Here is a 19,423-nt window from a genome sequence, read left to right on the forward strand (position 1 = left end):
CAGAGAATGTAAATACTATCTGTACTTCGCTTCCTGCTATGAATAGTATTTGATTTGTATGATTTAGTGAATCAAGTGCTAATAACCAAGGCTACACGTGCAAGTAAACAAGGCCAGTCATCATTCACAGTGACTCCCTCTAGGGTCTTTCGTCAGGACCTTAACTAGCAAAGATATTGTTTGATATCACAAAATGGTCGCATTCTCTGTAACTGCGCTTATTTTCCCCATGCAGGCCGCAGATGCCGCTGCGGTGTCAACCAAAAGCCCAGGTCAGTAATTTCTAAGCAGATTTAGCATGACTAGTACTGTGTAGTAGTGTGTAAAATAAACTCTTCATTCTTTTTACAGGACCCCAGGAGATGAAGAAGCTCAAGCAGAGAACATCATGGTCTCCAAAGGTAATACAACCTTTTGTATTGTTATTTCTTGGGGTAATACATAATAATTATACTAATGACATTTTGGAGTGATACAAACAGTATATGGACTATTATTGTTGCACCCTGTGTAAATGTCCCCTATAGTCCCTCTGAGAGGCTGTTTACACTTGGCATTAACATGCGTTTTCATCGATCGGATCACAAGTGGACGAGAGAGACACATTACGTTTACACCTGGTATTTAAATCCGTCTCTTTTTGTCCACTTTCGACCGCATCTGTCCTGAATACTGTGAGGGGGTGGTCTGTGAGACGGTGGGCGAGTCTCTCTGCTGTCATTCAAACCCGAGCGGGAGTAATTATGGGTTTATATGGACGCAAACTATATTATGTCGGAGTCCACTGCTTGTTTAGCAAGTATACGTGCTGCATATTGTTTTGTACGTTTATATGTTGGAGCTTTCTCTGAATTTTCAGCGCAATTGATGAAATAGGATCGCGCAACTTTCACACGCTTTCAAAACGAAACTACGGAGATCAGCCGCTTTAGTTGTATCAATGAAAGGCTAAAAATAGCGCTGTTCACCGTATGTTTACACCAGAAGTCAAAAAAAGACGTAAAACTTGTGTTTAATACCTCAGATAAGATAAATGGGCGGAGAGAAGGCGGTCGCGTGTGGCTGTTCGAACGCATTCAACCACATTGCGTTCCACAACTCCAAAGCGATCCGATCGAAAGTGGTTTCGACTACCTCTGAATGTGGTTGAAAGTGGTCGAAAGTGGACGAGCTCAAAACGTTTTGAACACCGTTTACACCTGGCATTAACGTCGTCCACTTGTGATCCGATCGACGAAAACGCATGTTAATGCCAAGTGTAAACAGCCTCTGAGAGTTAAAAGCTTTGAGCACTGTTGCTGCCCCATACTAAAAGTGACCATACAGTGTGGAGGCAAACTGCTGTCTGTTGAATCCGAAATAGTGGCCACAAGTAGAATTGCAGTCTGTTTGGCTATTTTGGCTCATTGGCTCAACCAGGGGTGCGTTTCCCGGACAACGACGTAACTCGCTGCTGAACCAACAATACGACGCATAGTTGGAGAAACGAACTACCTTGTCACTACTGTTTCCTGAAAGCATTGTAACTTTGTCGCACATTCGCCGTTTGAACCATGTTGGTTTAACAACATAGTTGATGATGTCACGTGGGAGGTGAAGTACTAATTAGTCTGTGTAAATCGATTTAATGACAGATTACTATAAAAAACATTGCATCGGAAGACTGATTTTGTTATCGTGATTTAGTTATCTGTTGTTTATTTTCAAGATATTCAATTCAATTCATACGGCACTCCTCCCATGGATTCCCCAGGGTTTTAAAAGCTCGTAGGACTGCGCACATGCGCTTTAATTCTGTTTACAAATTTAAAGACAATATCTAGAAAATATCTAGGAGAAATTCACTTGTTTAGTGCAGAAAAAAGCCATTTATAATGGCAAGCTGAAATTTAACTGAATTTTTTAATGCAATAGTATGCGCCCGAAGAGACAACACAGTGGCCCACTGCCTTTCCTCTCTTAACAATTCACCTATCAAAATAAACCACATAATATATAGATTGAAGGTGTATCAATGGACACCTCCCGCCAGTCCTGTGTAGACTATGGCAGGCAAAGATTTTTTTATACAAAGTTATCATAAGATTGCAGTGTACATGACGCTGCCCTACAAAACAAAAGGCAGTAACTTTGTTTTTGTTAGAAATTAGTTATTGATATTTTTGGGACTCAAGACTCCTTTATCATGTGTACAAGTATCTTGAGTCAATAAAAAAAAAAAAACTATCAAGAAGAAAAACAAAAAGTAACAAAAAAGTCTCAACTTAAAAGTCATTTTCTCATTTCTATACAAGCATTACGTGTCTACACGAGTAGCTGCTCACTTTTATGATAAACATGATCGCCTCAATCTGATCAATCCTGGTGATGCCAGTGCCCTGAACAATGTTATAATGGACTATTTCACATCCAGAGATGAAGGATCAGATGATAGAGACATTTCTGCATGTGAGGGCACACTAGTCATGCTGTTGACACGCTGATGTTGGTGCAACCTGCGCAGTGCTTGCTACTCCAAATTTAGGTTACAAAGTAAAATAGTCTTGCCATCTAAACATACAAAGTGTGATCAAAAGTTCAGAGACTATGTCCATGATAAACAACATATGTGAATAGATGCGGTTCAGCTAAAAGAATAACATAATAATGTTCAAGTGTTGTGTGTTTCTGGGGTCAAAGTGCAAACAAATTGTGCAGACAGTTATTTTTGATCCATGTATGCATTAAAGCAACACTATGTAGTTTCCATATAAAAATGACTTACAGCTCCCCCATGTGGTTGAAAAGCGCAACAGTGCCTTGTATAAGACACTCTTCTGCATGCAGGAGGAGGGGCGGGGCTGTGTTTCCTACCCTCCACCGCCACTTTCAGAGTGTGCTTGTAGCAGCTAGGAGGCTGCTCAGGTTGCAGCAACAGTACAATTTGTCCAGTTAAAAGTTGTTCTATCACTGAAATAATTTTAGAGACATTATTTAAAGGTAAAAAAAAACTACATAGTGTTGCTTTAACTAAATGATCTGACTCTGTTGATCTCATCCCTGTAAAGCTAAGGAGACCCCTGCAGCAGAGAACTGAAAGCATCCAGGTAATTAGTACGGTTGATGTATAGATTCAGAGATGAAATTAGTCAAGCAGTTTGCTGTATTATGTAATGTCTGCTTTGCTTCCTCTCAGTGATGAAGAACACATAGCTGTGGCTGAACCACTTCACTGATGTTAAAGATGATGAAGCTGATCCAGACCACTGCTATGGGAAGAACGTGAAAAGATGAGGGGGGAGGAGACTATCACTCGGGTTATTATTTGGCCAGTGTCTTGTTCGTAGACCTCTAGTCCTGTCACGTGACCAGTAACCGTATCCGTCTATCCGTCCGTGCCATTTTGCGACAGTTTGTCTTGTTTAAGTAAAACTAGCCACTTGCTGCAGATCCTTCCTAAACTTGTCGAATCCTCCCCAGCAGAACTTGTAGTTTAAAGGGACAGTTCACCCAAAAATTTGCTCATGTTTATTTATTTATTTTTTTAAGCATTTTCCATAAAGCAGTTCGTAGTGACCATAGCATGTCAAGCTCACAAAATAAAAAAAAAATCTTTTTTTTATCGGTAATGTCAACAAAAAAAAATTCTAAAGGATACACAAATTTCAGTGGAGGTAAAGATACTTAAATATTATGTAATATACAGAACTAAAGTAGTGTTTTTTATTTTACATTCAGGATACTTTGATGATTTGTGCTTATTCTTTATAGAGCTTGGTAGACAAAGTCACCATAGATAAATAAAATAAGGTCACAAAAAATGGTTTGGAATGACACAAGTCAAAACATATTTTTTTTCGGGTGATCTATCCTTTTAATAATTTAGTGTTTTTAAAGGATTAGTTAATTTTTTTTTTTTTAAATCCACCATGTCATCCAAAATGTTGATGTCTTTCTTTTTTCAGTCGAGAGGAAATTATGTTTTTTGAGGAAAACATTCCAGGATTTTTCTCATTTAAATGGACTTTAATGGACCCCAACACTTAATACTTAACTCAACACTTAACAGTTTTTTCAACGGAGTTTCAAAGGTCTATAAACGATCCCAAACGAGGCATAAGGGTCTTATTTACGTCCCAGTGTTTACAAGTGTGGAGAAAGAGGACCGTTCTGACGTTGTTGTATGTGGAATGATACTAATTAATGTCTTTGTGTCACTTTATTGTTTAAAATGGTCCACAAATGTGAGTTTCATATATGTAACACGGAGGACGTCACAGGACCGGACATAGACGATAAGTTGTGGTTTAAAAAAGCATATTTTTTATTTTTCTTGTCAAAAATGACAAATGTTTCGCTAGATAAGACCCTTATGCCTCGTTTGGGATCGTTTAGAGTCCTTTGAAACTCCGTTGAAAAAAACTGTTAAGTGTTGAGTTAAGTTTTAAGTGTTGGGGTCCATTAAAGTCCATTAAAATGAGAAAAATCCTGGAATGTTTTCCTCAAAAAAACATAATTTCTTCTCGACGAAACAAAGAAAGACATCAACATTTTGGATGACATGGTGGTGAGAAATTTATCTGGATTTTTTTAAAGAAAATTAACTAATCCTTTAACAGCAAATAACTGTTAGCCTACTGTTATCGGTGGTTACCACTTGTTATCGTCATTTGTGTCCCACCTGCTGTTTTTTCTCTTGTTGATTGTATAAATTATCTGCAGGCATTTAAATACACATACACATTTAATATATTGTAAGTATTGATGCAGAATATATATATATACACCGTATGCAGCGTATGCATTGTGTGTGCGTGTGGACAGGGGTTGTCTGAACTCGTGTGTGTGGAGATGAGTGAGCCCACATTCACACGAGTCCGTGTGTATGGGCATTTTCTTCCTGACAATCGTTAAACCACTGTACCTAGACCAAGCACAAAAACAGAACAGTACCACTACTGTGCCACAGGGGGCGCCAAACTATTGTGCTCTATCAGCTACAACACTGCCGGCCTCTGTGCCCTCATTTGGACCCAATGCAGACTCAGATAGCATGACCGAAAGAGCAATTCACCTCACCATAGTGCCACTTACCTGTGTCCTTTATCCCTCATGTTCGCTCTAGATTATTTATTTACCTTCTTAAAGGAGATAGTTCACCCAAAAATGAACTATTAACATCGCATCAGTCCAAACTTACAAACAAAATGGGTTTTCTGTCAAACACAAAGAGATATTCATTAAAGCAGAACAGAGATTTCATGAACAAAGAAGTACCTTAAATAAGATTTTTGGGTAAACTATACCTTTAATATCACTAATCTGACCACTGTTCAATGGGATTATAATCTCTAAGGAAACCAACATTTGTTTTTGTGTGTGTTTGTCTGTGTACGCGTGCGAATATGTGTCGTGCCACACATCGCTTGGTGTGCAAAACCCATGAGAGTTATAAAAATGTAGGTCAGTTTCTAAAGAAAGAAGTGTTTCACTGAATATTAATCACATTTTGTCGAGTCTAATGCCACAGACGCTTTACTATTACGACGAATCTGGAACATGTTCGTCTTATCTCTGTGCAGCTGCTGTGTATTTCTGTGCTTCTAAATAAATAAAGTCTTTGTCTGACACAGGCGTCAGCTTGTCGGTTCGTTTTTTCTTTTTTGATGCGCGTGAACAGAGACGCCTCACCTTTTCTCACTCAAAGGTCATATATCACCTGCCAAAAACTAAAGCTCTCTTTAGTATGTCTTGTAAACTTTTATTTCCAAGTATAGACTCTGCTATCTGTCAGTTTGATCGATTTAGCAACGTCGTACCAACTGTCCCACGCTATAAAGAGGTCGATTGGCGAAGAAGGAAAGCTCTCAGAGGTCCTTCACTTATATTTCAAAGTCAAGACACAATATGGCCACCATCACTCCCAGACTAAAGCATTTATACTGTGATGTAACCGGAGTTCCCTTGGGCGATGATTCCAAAGGTTGGGCTCAATGGTATTTTATCATAGGTTTGAAGGCCGCTGTTTATAGGCTAATAAATGTGTTTCAAAGAATGGTTGAGCAGCCAGATTTACGAATGCTCTGGGAAGCGGGGAGGGGTGAAAGGATGAAGTGCACCTGGGCACTAAAGACGCTCTCACATTAGCCCAGACCTCTGGAGGAACAGGAGCTTTCCACAATACAGGTGAGCCGAGATGAATGCTCTCTTGTTAGGCATTTTCTAAATGTTGCAGAATGTTATGATGTTCATATGTTTGAGAAGAACAAGGGTTTGAATGTTTTGGTTCTGAATGTGATGTTTGTGATAAGTGGCTTAACCCTATAATGTAAAATTACAGAAAAAGAGATTTTTGTATTACAGAAATTTCTGTAATTTATTGTGTCGTTATTTTCCGGCACCCCAGCTACCGGAATTTTACCGTTTTTTTTTTTAAGGATTTTGTTTTACAGTGTAATGTCCTGTTAAAACTGTCTGGGCATCTAAACTTGATGCTTCATGTGTTAAAAGAATCAATTCTTATTCAAATTTTTATTAAAAAAAATCTTCTGACCTAAACCAAATCAACAGATAATACCTTTAATCTCTGTTTTTACTATGAAATATCCATGCACTTTCAGCAGGGTGATAAATCTCAGATTATAATGTTTGGGGACAATTTGATCACAGCAAGAAAAAAAATACAATATGACAAAATACAAATGGATGTGTTGCAAGATTCAACTGCTAAAGTGTGAATCTCTGCATGCAAAATTAAATGTATTTATTATACATGCACAGCAAAATCACCAGTGTTAAATGTACACCCCTGGTGTATGGGTACCACCGGTACCCATTTAAACACTGCAGTGTAGATTTAACACTGGTGATTTTGCTGTGTGGAATATCAAGGGTAATGTCATTTTTTGTATAAAACATTAAATTTTGAGTAACACTAATATCCATACAACTGTATATATAGCACATAAAGTAATTATTAATTGTGGGGGGTTGTGGTATAGTATGAGTAAGAAACGTCGCTGGTTTGATCTAAGCAAGAAACGGAGCTCTAGCTATTCCCTATTGTGCTTTGGATAAAGAAACTTTGTCCCAGGTTACATCGGGGGGTTGGTCTCTAAAATAAGTCAGATATTCAATATGCTTTGGATGAATGCATCTGTTAAATGATTACTTAATACTGTAATTATTATAATAAAACAACAAAATGGGTCATTTCAAGTAGTAAAAAATACTGTGAGTATTACAGACATATTATCTGCTAGTATTTAGGTAACCAAATATTCAGTTCTCCCAAAATATGGAAGATACGTACAAGAAAGTACAAAAGTTGTCACTGGGGCGGTACCTTTTCAGAAAATACATCTTTGTCACTAAAAAGTTCATATTTGGTTCATAGAGCAGTGGTTCTCAAACTTTTTCAACGTGTACGGTGCATTCCTTTGTGGGCCCAGCCAAAGAAAATGTATGATAATGTGTTGTAAAACGCAACATTTGAATTAAACAAAATATATTAAATTATACAAAGTATTGCTGTTGGTTAGGATCCTTATCCTTTTTTTTCAGTTTTAATTACACAGAATTCATGATAAATGAATGTATTTTATAAAATGTCATAAAACTGGTACCCCCTGGCACCATCTGGCGGCCCCCCGTTTGAGAACCACTGAACTAGAGGTATATACTGGTACCTCAAAGGAACATACTGTATCTGTACCAAAATGGTACATATTAGAATCATTTAAAAAGGTACTATTCCAGTGACAACTTTTGTAAAATAAATGTTTTTTACATTTTTGACAGTGTATGCATACATACATTTAATTGTGAATGATGTGTTTTGAGCTTTTCAAAGGGTCATTGGTTTCTCAAAGCTGAAACAGAACATAAAAATTTACATCATGAACACAGCATGTTTCTTAGTCTGACAAGATCTTCATGGGTAGTTGAAAAGCTAACTGCCCCATCTGAGTCGCTATGAGTCACTTTCTCTTCAAAGCAACATGAGTTAATCATTACAGACAGAGATATGGATTGCAAAGTAAACATAGTTCATGATTATGAGCGTTGAAGAAAACGTGAAGGACCTGAAATAAGAAAAATTCCTTTGTTATTAAGTCTAAAATGGGTATCTTCTTATCAAGAGTCATTTTTTGGCTATATATGGTTTGTAATTCGACCATAGCTTTTTGGGGATTCTTGCGCTTTTGGTTTCTTTAAGGCACCTGTAGATGGATTCCTGTAGATCTTGATAAAAAAATATGTCTTGTAAAACATGCAAATGTTTCCTTATCCTATCAGGCTATTCAACTTTTTTTTTTTTGTTGTTATAAGAGTGTTATTTATAAGAGTGTTAATGATGTATTAAGAAAATCTTTAGTCTCTGAGAAAAAAAACTATTATGACTGCTCTCTATAGCCTTAATTCCTTTTAGATCCATTCGACAGATTATTCTGTATGCCGCACTTATGTATAAAGGATGTGGACTGATGCTATAAACAATAATCAATTATTTATTTGTTTCCGATGCATAGAGTTAAACAGTATGTGGACAGTTAGATTATAATGCCTACTTATGATTTCCATTGCCAGTTTTACCATTCTGCCCTGTGACCCACAGAGAGAGTAACAATGTCCTCAGGAGCTGGTAAGTAAATGTTAAATACATGTGTGTAATATATCGGTTAATATTATAGCTGGATGATTAATCTATCTACTACACTTTTATGTTATATGGACCCAAGACGCATTGTACAAGCACAACAACAGGGGTTTATAGTAAATAATCACTGATGTAGAACTTTTGACTGATAGTCAATAATTATTTATATAACTGTAAAAAAAGATGTGTTGTTTCAACTTAAAAAAAACGAAGTGTTTATGCTGCCTTAAAATTTTAAATGAATTCAACTTAAAAATATTAGGTGACTTAAAATCGACTTATATTTTTAAGTTGAATTAACTTTTAAGACAATTTTAAGACACTAACACTTTGTGATAGTTTCCCGGACAGGGCTTAGTCCCAGACTAAAATGCATGTTTAAGCTGCTTTAATTTAAAAACACTGTGTCCTGTTTCATTTTAACATACTGTATATCGGTGACATTGTTTTGTCTTAAGATGCACACCTGTTGTGTATTTTGAATAGTATATTTGTAAAAACGTACTAAATGGCCTAATTTAAATAAGGCCTAATCTAAACCCTGTCCGGGAAACCACCCCATACTGTTTGTAATTGAAACACTAAATATTTTATATACATTTTTTTCTAGTAGAAATAGAAAAAATATCAAAAGTACTTGTGACTTCTTTACTCACAAATGCATTATTTTCTGTAAAGCTGATCTGAAAAACGTTGAATAGACTTGAATAAATTTCACTTCTGCATGTTATTGTCGACTTGCTTTGGGCTGTAAATGTGATATATGTGTGGTACGAAATCTCTCTCTCTCTCTCTCTCTCTCTCTCTCTCTCTCTCTCTCTCTCTCACTCACTCTCTTCTGTAGGCCCTACCAAAGACCCTGATGCTGATTTTAACTATGGTAAGGCTTATCAACCCTGTGTATACTGTATACTCAAACCTTATTCACTGTCTTTGAATAACACATGTGAAGAATGATGCGTGAATGCTCTGCTTCACAGATTATGAGACTCTGCGCATTGGGGGTCTTGTCTTTGCCGCGGTAATTGTTGTGTTGTCTATCCTTCTGCTGACAGGTGAGCGTTTGTCCAGTGTTTGTTTGTGTGCGGTGTGAGTCATAACAAATCAAAGATGTGTAATGAATGTGTGTTCTTTTAGGTAACCGCCTGCGTCGCTGCGGCAAGAGTAAGGTATGTATGCCTACCCTTAATGCCTGCTGACATCTAGTGGTCAAAATACCGCATTACTCGAAATATGCAGTTAAAAGAGATCTGGTATTAAACTCCAATTAAAAACTCATAAATAAAAGTTAGATTGAGCTTTAACCTCTGATCCAATAGAAATTCGTGACATTGAAACATTGTGTGTGTTGTGTGTTTTAGGGAAAACCTGCGGATGAAGACTGAGGAATGTGAACAGTATACAGTATAAACTGCCATTATTACAATTAACTTAAAATATGCCTCCGTAAAACAGACAAAACTTTTGTGAATTTTTCTATTTATAATCTGAACCTTGAATCCGAACTGAATAAACTGTTTGAGGTTTTGCTTTATGGTATTTCATTGTAAATATATTAATCTCAAGCTGCACAATAATGTTACTAAAGGATTTCAGGTTTATGTGAAATATAGGGGTTTAAATTATTGTTTCTTATGGGCCCTTAATAAACTTTCAAGGTGACTTAAAATATGAGCATAAACAAGCATTAAAAGAAGCTAAAACTGAAAAAAGCAATATGTTAGATTATTTTTATAACAAATTTCCATCTTTCTACTTTCCCAAGCTGTTTAATATTTTATTAAGTACATTTTGTGACCAGGGGGAGCTTCAATTAACGTTATGCATTTTACATTGACGCATTTGACACACTGTAAAAAAATATTTGCTGCCTTAAATTTTTTAGTTGACTTAACTCAGATTTACAAGTCAACTTACTATTATTTATCTTGACAAAGAGATGAGTTGCTAGAGCTTATACAATGAAGTTGACTTTATTCAATTATACTACCCTAAGCCAAAGCGCAGTAATACACATTTGGTCCAAATTGAGTTAAGGTTTTTTTTTTTTTTTTTTAATTGAGTTAAGGGTTGAAATGGGCTTTGTGAGATCTGATGTGTTTTGTGACAAAGTCTCCTGGTTCAATTTTGTCCAATTTCAAAAAAGCAACTGTGCCAAAACTGCAGTAACATGTTTGACTGCCTGGTGTAAAAACTTTAAGGAATTTTTCTCGGTTTCAGTGTTTGCGTAGTTACTGCACTTAGCCTTTGGAGGGCAGTATATGTTAGTAAGTTAATTCAACTAAAACATTTAAGGCAGCATAGAATTTTGCAGACACTTTTATCCAAAGTTACTTATGGCCCATACCCGGTATACATGTGTTCCCTGGGTTTGAACCCATGACCTTTTGGGCTGCTAATGCATTGCTCTACCGCTGAGCTATACAGGAGCTATTATGAATAGACAATGAGGATACTTCATGTCAAAAACTGAAATCATTTGTGAAATCTACTGAAGGAACTGTCATTTCAAAGATGAAACACTAGAGGGAAGCACATCCCTTGTAAAACTTGAACTTTTACCTTTCACCATTTTTACCATAAACTGATGGCACACTGTCAGAAAAAAAAATTGCAAAAAGGTACAAAACTGTACTTTTTCTGTCGCTCGGGTGGTACCCTCAAAGGTTCATTTTTGTACCTTTATATTGTACCTTATTGAAATGTTGTACCTTTTGGGTACAATATTATACCCTAAGGACCTATTGTGTAACTTAAGGAACAATTCTGTACCAATTAGGGGTAAAAAAAACATATAACTGTACCTTTTAATGTACACAATAGATCCTTAAGGTAAAGTAATGTACCCCAAAAAGTACAATGTTTAGTATTACTGTAAAGGTACAAAATGGAACATAGGGTACCACCCCAGCGACAGAAAATGTACAGTTTGTAACCTTTTATTCTGACAATGCAGCGAATTATGGAGATTATGATGTTCTTGTCATGTTTGAGTGTAAGTGTGTAACTTTAGTTACAGTGGAAACATAAATGTCTTAGTTTAGTGAAAGCCGAAGTTACTTTACCATGCTACATGTATTTTACAATCAAGCATCGTAACATTTTTAATCATTATTGAAATCTTCACTTAAACTCTGTTAGGTTTCCATTTATTTGCTTTTGAAGTCTAAATGACGTTTGGCTTCAGTGGAGTTCCAGGAAACACATTAAGGTTTGTTTGACCTAAGCAAACACATATTTATACAGATTAGCATTTTTATTATTCCTGGAATGATCATATGTCAAGATAAGCCAGCCTCTGATATACGCTTGATAAACTCAACTGTCCGCATTGAGGGAATGTTTAAATCATCAAATATTCTGCCAAGTTTTTCCATAAGGGACACGGGCTTTATCTCAAACTGTCATAGCAAGAAACAACATACTACAGAGTTAAAACTATTATACCTAATTATAATGCAAGGTATCACTTAGCCCAGAATGTTATTGATAAGGAGACATCTAAAACATTTTGGGAGGGGGTACTCGAGGACCAGGATTGATTTTGCCTATAAGATTAAAATGAATGTTATTAAAAATAATAATAATAATGTTATAAAGAAATGACTTGAAGCTTGTTTGTGTTTAAATTATTGTTCTTAGTTGTGTTCATTTTCTGGTAACACATTATAACAAGGTTACATTTCTTAACATTAAATGAACTTAACAACAATTCTTCTAAAGCATTCATTGGTGCTTATTCAATAAACTTTATAATTAAAATCAAATGTTATAATGTCAATATCAGGTAATGCACAATTAACTATCACTATATACAATAAACAACTGTACAGGGATAAACATTAACAAAGATTTATAAATGCTATAAAACTATATATATATATATATATATATATATATATATATATATATATATATATATATATATATATATATATATATATATATATATATATATATATATATATATATATAGTTTTATAGCATTTATAAATCTTTGTTAATATATATATATATATATATATATATATATATATATATATATATATATATATATATATATATATATATATATATATAAACTAAATATTGCTCACTATTTTGCTATTTTTTGTTAGCTAATAATTGAACTTTTTTTATAAGGTTTAAATTTTTTATAAACTTTTAAAGTTTCTTACAAGGATATCTACAAATCAACAAAAACAAATTAAGTGCTTTTAACATAGCCTATCATTTTATAATGTTCATCATTTGGTCATGAAACGGTTATGAAACCCTAAAAATTATTTATTATTTTTGTAGATTTTACCACCATTACCACATAACGTTAACTGGAAACAATGCAAATAACACGCTTTATTTTTTTTATATTAACATGGGACAGTGATTCATTTTGCAATTTCTAGCGACTTTGTTTTGTTTTTAAAAATAATATAGGCCTAATGTAAATGTAACTGTGGTAAACTCGTTCAGTGTAGACCGCGTTGACGTCATGACATTTGAGTCACGTCATCACATTTATAGATTAGGCTATTCATGAGAAGGAGTGGCCTCAGGTTGTTTTGGCGGCAGCATCGTGAAGGACGCAGACACACGTGGGACAGATGTGGAAAGACAACAAGGTAAGTTAGTTGACAGAGACAAACGAAACAATATAACAGTTAACAGGTGTCCAGTCGCTCTCGTGGACATTTTAATGTAATACCTGCGCGCAGCACCGCATGACACACACACCTAATAAAACCGACCATCTTCGTTACCTGTGCACATTTAATTACCCCTAATAAACATACTTAAACCCAATTTATACGGTATATGTCTGGGCAAAATCAACGTCATTTATACACATCATTTACATTAACATTAAAAAAGTGTCTTTAATGAAGCCAAATGTTATGTTGTTTTTTTAGCTTTTGCCTACAACGTTTCATTTTAAGGGTTGACTGCCTTTTTTAGTTTAGCATTGCTTCCAAAATACTACGTTTGTATGTATATGAGGACAATCTTACAAAAGGTAACTTACCCATGGTTTTACTTTAGTAACCGTAGTTTAACTGTGATATTTGCAGTAAAAACAAATGTGCATTACTATTGTCTCATTATACATGAACTGTAGCATACTATTTGTAGTTGCCCAAATTAATATGGTAAATCAATTTCTGCCAAAACTATAGTTAAACCATGGTTAACATCCAGACTAAAGTCTCAATCTAATGATGAGATTATTTATGACCATTCAATCATTAATTACACTGATTTCAATCGTTGACATTACCTCACTCAGTCAATATTAAAGACTGTTATTTACATTATGTAAGATGATTTAATGTACAAAACATGAAATCACATAAGATTGACTATAGGCAGGGTCACATATGTCCTACAGAACTGCAAGTTCTGTTGTTGCCTTTAGAGAAGTGACAAACTGCACGGTTATGCAAATATAAAAAAACAAGGGACTTGAGATGAGCTGTAGCTCAGAGAGTTTGAGATGTTGTTCTTGAAAATGACAAAGGACATTAAACACAGCTCCAGGCTTTACGCTTAATTATGCTTGAATAAATAAGTCATTAAAGTCAGAGACGGGCCCCGTCAGCAGTGGCGAGCAGTAGGATCTTTTTTTTTTAGTTCTTTCATCTTTATTTCTCATTAACGTGCAAGAAAATGTTCCTTTCTTTATCTTGATACTGAATGCAGTCAGATGTGCTCATGAGTTTACACACCCTGACAGAATTTATGCATTTTTCAGAGAATATGTTGTGGCTGTGTTTTCAACAAAAACTCTCGTTTTCCACTTCTTAATTAAAGTTTGAACACTGCTGTTTGGCATTCTCAATTCATTGGATATCGTTTTATATCCCTTTCCTGTTTTATACAGTTCAGCAACATTTTCCGCAGATCCTTTGACAATTCTTTTGCTTTCCCCGTGACTCAGATTCCAGAAGCGTCAGCGCAGCACTGGATGAAAGATGCAAGGGTCTGTCAGGAGTCCAGAAACTCGTTGACCTTTTACACACACTAATTACAAGCAAACAGATGACAGGTGAGGATACATTTAATAGCCATTCAAACCCGTTTGGGTCAACTTGTGTGCATGTTATCATGCCAAAATGATCAGGGGTCATTTGGGAAATTTCATTATGATTTAGAAAGAGTAAACACACACTGTAAAAAAATCTTTGCTGCCTTAATATTTTGGTTGAATCAACTAAGATTTACAAGTAATTTTAAATTACTATTATTTATCTTGACCAGAGATTTTTTTTTACAGTGCAGTTGATTGATAATAAATGGCTTTAGCCAAACACTAACCATGAGTGAAAGAAAAGTTTTGGTGTTTCCATTCATATTCTCTGAAAAATATATAAGAAATTATAAATTCTGCCAATGTAAACTTATATCTAGATGAGCAAATAATCACTGGGACTTATATTAACAGTTAGCTATTATAATAAATAGTATTACATTAAATAATAATAATGAATAGTAACAAATATATTTTTGCACATGCTTGTTAAAAATAATCAAAAATGAAAATTCTGTCATCATTTACTCATCTTCATGTTGTTTTAAACTGGTTTGAGGTTCTTTATTCTGTTGAACACACACAAAAAAGATGTTTTGATCATAGATGGTAATCACACAGTTGATGGTACCCATTGACTTCCACAGTATTTGTTTTTCCAACTAATTGGCAACTGTGTGCTTACCATCATTTATTAAAGGAGTAGTCCACTTTATAGATGGGGCCCATTGACTTACCATAGTATTTTTTTTCCTACTATAAAAAGTCAATGGACCCCATCTCTAAAGTGGACTACTCCTTTAAAATATCCTCTTTTGTGTTCAACTAAATAAAGAAACTCATACAGATTTAAAACAACATGAGAGTGAGTAAATTATGTCAGAATTTTCATTTTGGGGTGAACTATCCCTTTAAGAATATTTTTTATAAAGATGAGCTTGAAAATTCAAGTTGTTCGAAAAGCACATTCTGAAATAAGTGTTTTTCTAATCATGCTATTTGAGTTTGTTTGTTTATTTTTATTTATAATATTTTATATATTTTTAAATGTGGAGAATAGACTAAATAGTTGATACATTTTTTAACTAGTCACTGTTAGTTATTTCTAACAGCCAAATATTGTTATAAAAAGCCAAACTCTTTCCTTATCTACACTGTTTCTGGGCAGATCTAATGGAAATTTGTATTTCACAAGGTGGCTTATTCATATGAATTTGTACAATGTGAACTTTACAAAATGTTTGATTATTAGGAAAAAGCAATAATGAAGCTGCACCTCTGCACCTGACTGTCACAGGGGTGAAAGCAGATCCCACTAAAATGTATGAATGATCAAAATCATATGAATAAGATACTGCCATAAGATAGTATTGACAAAACACTCATCCCAACATCTCTAGTTGGGATGAGCATTGTAAAGACTGCTCTGTATATTTACTTTATTTTTAGCACGTGCTTGTTTTTTTCGTATTTTCATAGATAACCCTTAAAAGTGCTGCAGTGTCACACTGTGTGATAACATCTCAATGAGCTTGCAGTGTAAAGTGTAAACAGAGGTCTGCTTACAGGTGTACTTAATGTTGAGAGGGCCAGTGACTCTGGGTTCCCACGCATGGAGAAGTGTTTAGACCATGGGATAGAAATGAGGGTTTACAACATTGGACTGGGTCCTGTTGCAATCAGTCAGCATATTAACACTTTTGCTTCGAGCTTAAGGATGTACTGGTTTAACTTGTTGCGAAAATAAGTCTGCTTGTTTAGCATTGTTAATTTTGGGGGGGGGGGTTGTACTGTGGGAAAAGAGATACAATCTAGACACACAGGCCTTGGATGGAAACTTTAAAAGGTCCAAACAGTACTTATGCACCCGGCATTTGGAAAACCGAAGCCCACATGACCAATGAATATTAACGCTTAAGGATTATGGTTTAGGGTTAGCCAAGAACTGCTTAGTAAAATAAAGGCCTGTCTGACAGACATGTACTGTACAGACATGGACCAATCACAGTGTGTTTTGTTTTTATGTGTTGTTTAAGGGCTGGTTTATCTGAAATGAACAAAGACAAGGATTTGATTCAACTCACCTGACAAATTCATTGATTATTTCATTCTCAAAAGGGCATGTACTATCAACCCCACATCTTGTAAACATGATTTCCCCCCAGGCAGCCTGAATAAAGAAGTCGATGTACCTTGGTCAGGTGTAGTTACGCGCTGGACTTCAGCATTACTTACACTATTAAATATAAAACTACTAAAAGGGTTAGATGTCATAGAGGACCATTCTGGTTTCCAAAGAACCTTTCAGTCAAAGGTTTTGAAAGATGCATTACTGTAGATGAATGTAGCGCAATATCAGACATGATATGTCATAATGTCACTCCAGGGCATCTGTTTGTAAATTATACATGACAATTAATAATATTAAGGCGACACCATGTAGTTTTTCAACCTTTATAAAATTAATTTTCAAGACCCTTGTGATATTACATCGACTTTAAATAGGTTGAATGACATGTCTACCATAGCCTGACGAGGTATGTATCGCTTTTACTCATACTTTAAAACTTAGGGTTTCGGGTAGTAACCAGGTAGCACAAAAAAACCCACAAAATTCGACTGCTTTAGGACATACGTCACTTCCTCCACTTTCTTCACACATTTTTTTTTTAACGTGAATTGTGATGGAGGCTACTTAAGGAGTTTAGAAAGCAACTTCTATTATGTGGCACTGTGTTAGTGTCACAGACCTATGACACGGGTGACCCGAGTTTGATTCCCCTTTAAGGGATTTTTTAATATAAACTCACGATCTTGATTCATACATAAATGCGATCTTCTTTATAAATGACGGTGATTATCTTGCATATAGTTCCCTGTATTCAGATGCTGCATCCACGTGTTCACGTATTTACCTGTCTTTTACTGTCTATGGTATTTACATTACAATCCAGGATGCTATAGCAGTCAAACTTGCTCAAACTCACACAGTGTAAAACCAAACACTATTCATTCACCAAACCCTATTCATTCACCAATCAGATCCGAGCGTTTCTCTCTTCTTCATTTGCTGCGTTCCGCTGTCACTCGCGTGACGTATTACAAAGCGGCAGACCTAAAAACATCGGTTTACTTGGATTTGGAGCGACAATTTTCACACAAAAGAGAGGAAAAACGAGACGCCATTGCAGAAAATCCTTGTGGCGAGGGAGAGAGGGACGATGCAACAATAAAAAAAGTCATAAGCATACTGCAACAATTTACGATTAACTAAGTATAATAGTCAACTTTATAATTGTTAATATTCTGAAATAAGACAGTCTTGATGATGTATGCAGCTTAGAAATACGACATCCGGAGGCTGCAACCTTCAGATTGAGAAATGGCTTCTGCCACGAGTTCCTCATCAGAAAGTTGTAACATGACTGCGTTTCTCCCTGATGCCTCAAAATGTTGACCGTTTAGCGTTTTAAAGGTTTAGTTTTTAGTTTAGTTTAAAGTTTTAAGGTTGGCCAGTTCTTTTCCTTTGCGACAGTGCTGCGGCACTTGTGGCCTCTAGGGGCGCTAGCCTTTAACTTAAAAAAAAAAAAATGTGTAGCTAAGAAGTTAAAGGGATAGTTTAACAGTTAAACATTCATTGCTTAAATGGAAATCACACAAGCTAGTAAAGATGTTGTCACTGTCATATTAGCATCATGGGAAAAGAAGACACAAAAGCGAACAGCGGTGATAAATCTGACTTTATTAATGAAACTGAACATCAGCACTGCCGTCTGGTCGGGGTTAACAATTCAAAAACAAGTGACTGAAACTTGAAGCACTGAATTAACTGGAAAAATAAAATCTTAAACTAAATTAAAAACTGAAACATAATCAATATAAATAGTATCAGATACATGTAAGTATTATAGGCCCAATTAAAGTAATACAATGACAAAAACAGAACTAAATTGCTACAAAACTATAAATAAATTAAAATGCTGAAAGAAAGAAGCACGGAATCTAGATTAATTGTTAAATGCTTTTTTTATTATAGGATGCGTTATAATCTGCGGTAAAATATCATTAGGATTAGTATAATGCTTAGCAGTATCACATTAAACAAAACAGAAAACTGCTGTTGCTTCTAGAACAGTAATAAGCAATACTTTTAAGAACAATGAAACAAATGTTGGGAAAATTATATCTTTGATAGTTTATATGCATTTTATGTGTCTTCCCTCTGCATATATCCTTTTGACATTGGCCACGCCCCCCTTTGCCTCCCCCGTGGCGCCAGGCCTGATATGCTTATAATTTGTTTATTTGTTATATGCTTATAATTTCTTAATTTTATTTTCCCCACCCATTTTTGCTGATCTGAAAATGATTCGATGCATGATTCAAAAAACGCAGTGTAATTCATTTATCGACTACTGTATGTTATTTAAGAGTAGGCATTGAGGTCCACCCTATTTCACCAAGGTCCACTCAGTTAAAAATGTCTACACCCGCCCCTTTTTTCACTAATTTGATGGGTAAACAAATGGTTAGGGTTTCAGTCAAGGGTAATTTTTTTATTAGAACCAGGATCAGATGATTGTTGAACCAGGATCACATCTTACTTTGTGAAATCACAGCGACCCTATAATGACTGGTGAACTATCATTATTTTTAACCCAGCCTTGGGTCAAAATGATCAACCCCATGCTGGGTTGTTTCAACCCATTATCTGGGTTAATTTAAACCAGTGGGTTTGTTCCTAACCCAGCATTTTTGTG

The 19,423-nt window shown here is 35.3% G+C and overlaps 1 protein-coding gene across 2 annotated transcripts in view; it reads left to right on the forward strand.

Moving 5' to 3' along the window:
- Positions 1-4,005, forward strand: part of fxyd6 (FXYD domain containing ion transport regulator 6) — a 20,001-nt gene extending 15,996 nt beyond the window's left edge. The window contains exons 6-9 of one of the 2 annotated variants that reach the window (XM_065281564.2): positions 236-272; positions 352-401; positions 3,048-3,086; positions 3,176-4,005. In XM_065281564.2, the coding sequence (XP_065137636.1) occupies positions 236-272; positions 352-401; positions 3,048-3,076 (116 nt within the window). In that variant the 3' untranslated portion in view covers positions 3,077-3,086; positions 3,176-4,005. The remainder of the gene's footprint in view (positions 1-235; positions 273-351; positions 402-3,047; positions 3,087-3,175) is intronic. The other variant, XM_065281563.2, reaches the window with a different exon arrangement.
- The last annotated feature ends 15,418 nt before the right edge of the window (positions 4,006-19,423 follow it).

This window comes from Paramisgurnus dabryanus, chromosome 8 (genome assembly GCF_030506205.2).
Source record: "Paramisgurnus dabryanus chromosome 8, PD_genome_1.1, whole genome shotgun sequence".
In the NCBI taxonomy this organism is placed as follows: domain Eukaryota; kingdom Metazoa; phylum Chordata; class Actinopteri; order Cypriniformes; family Cobitidae; genus Paramisgurnus; species Paramisgurnus dabryanus.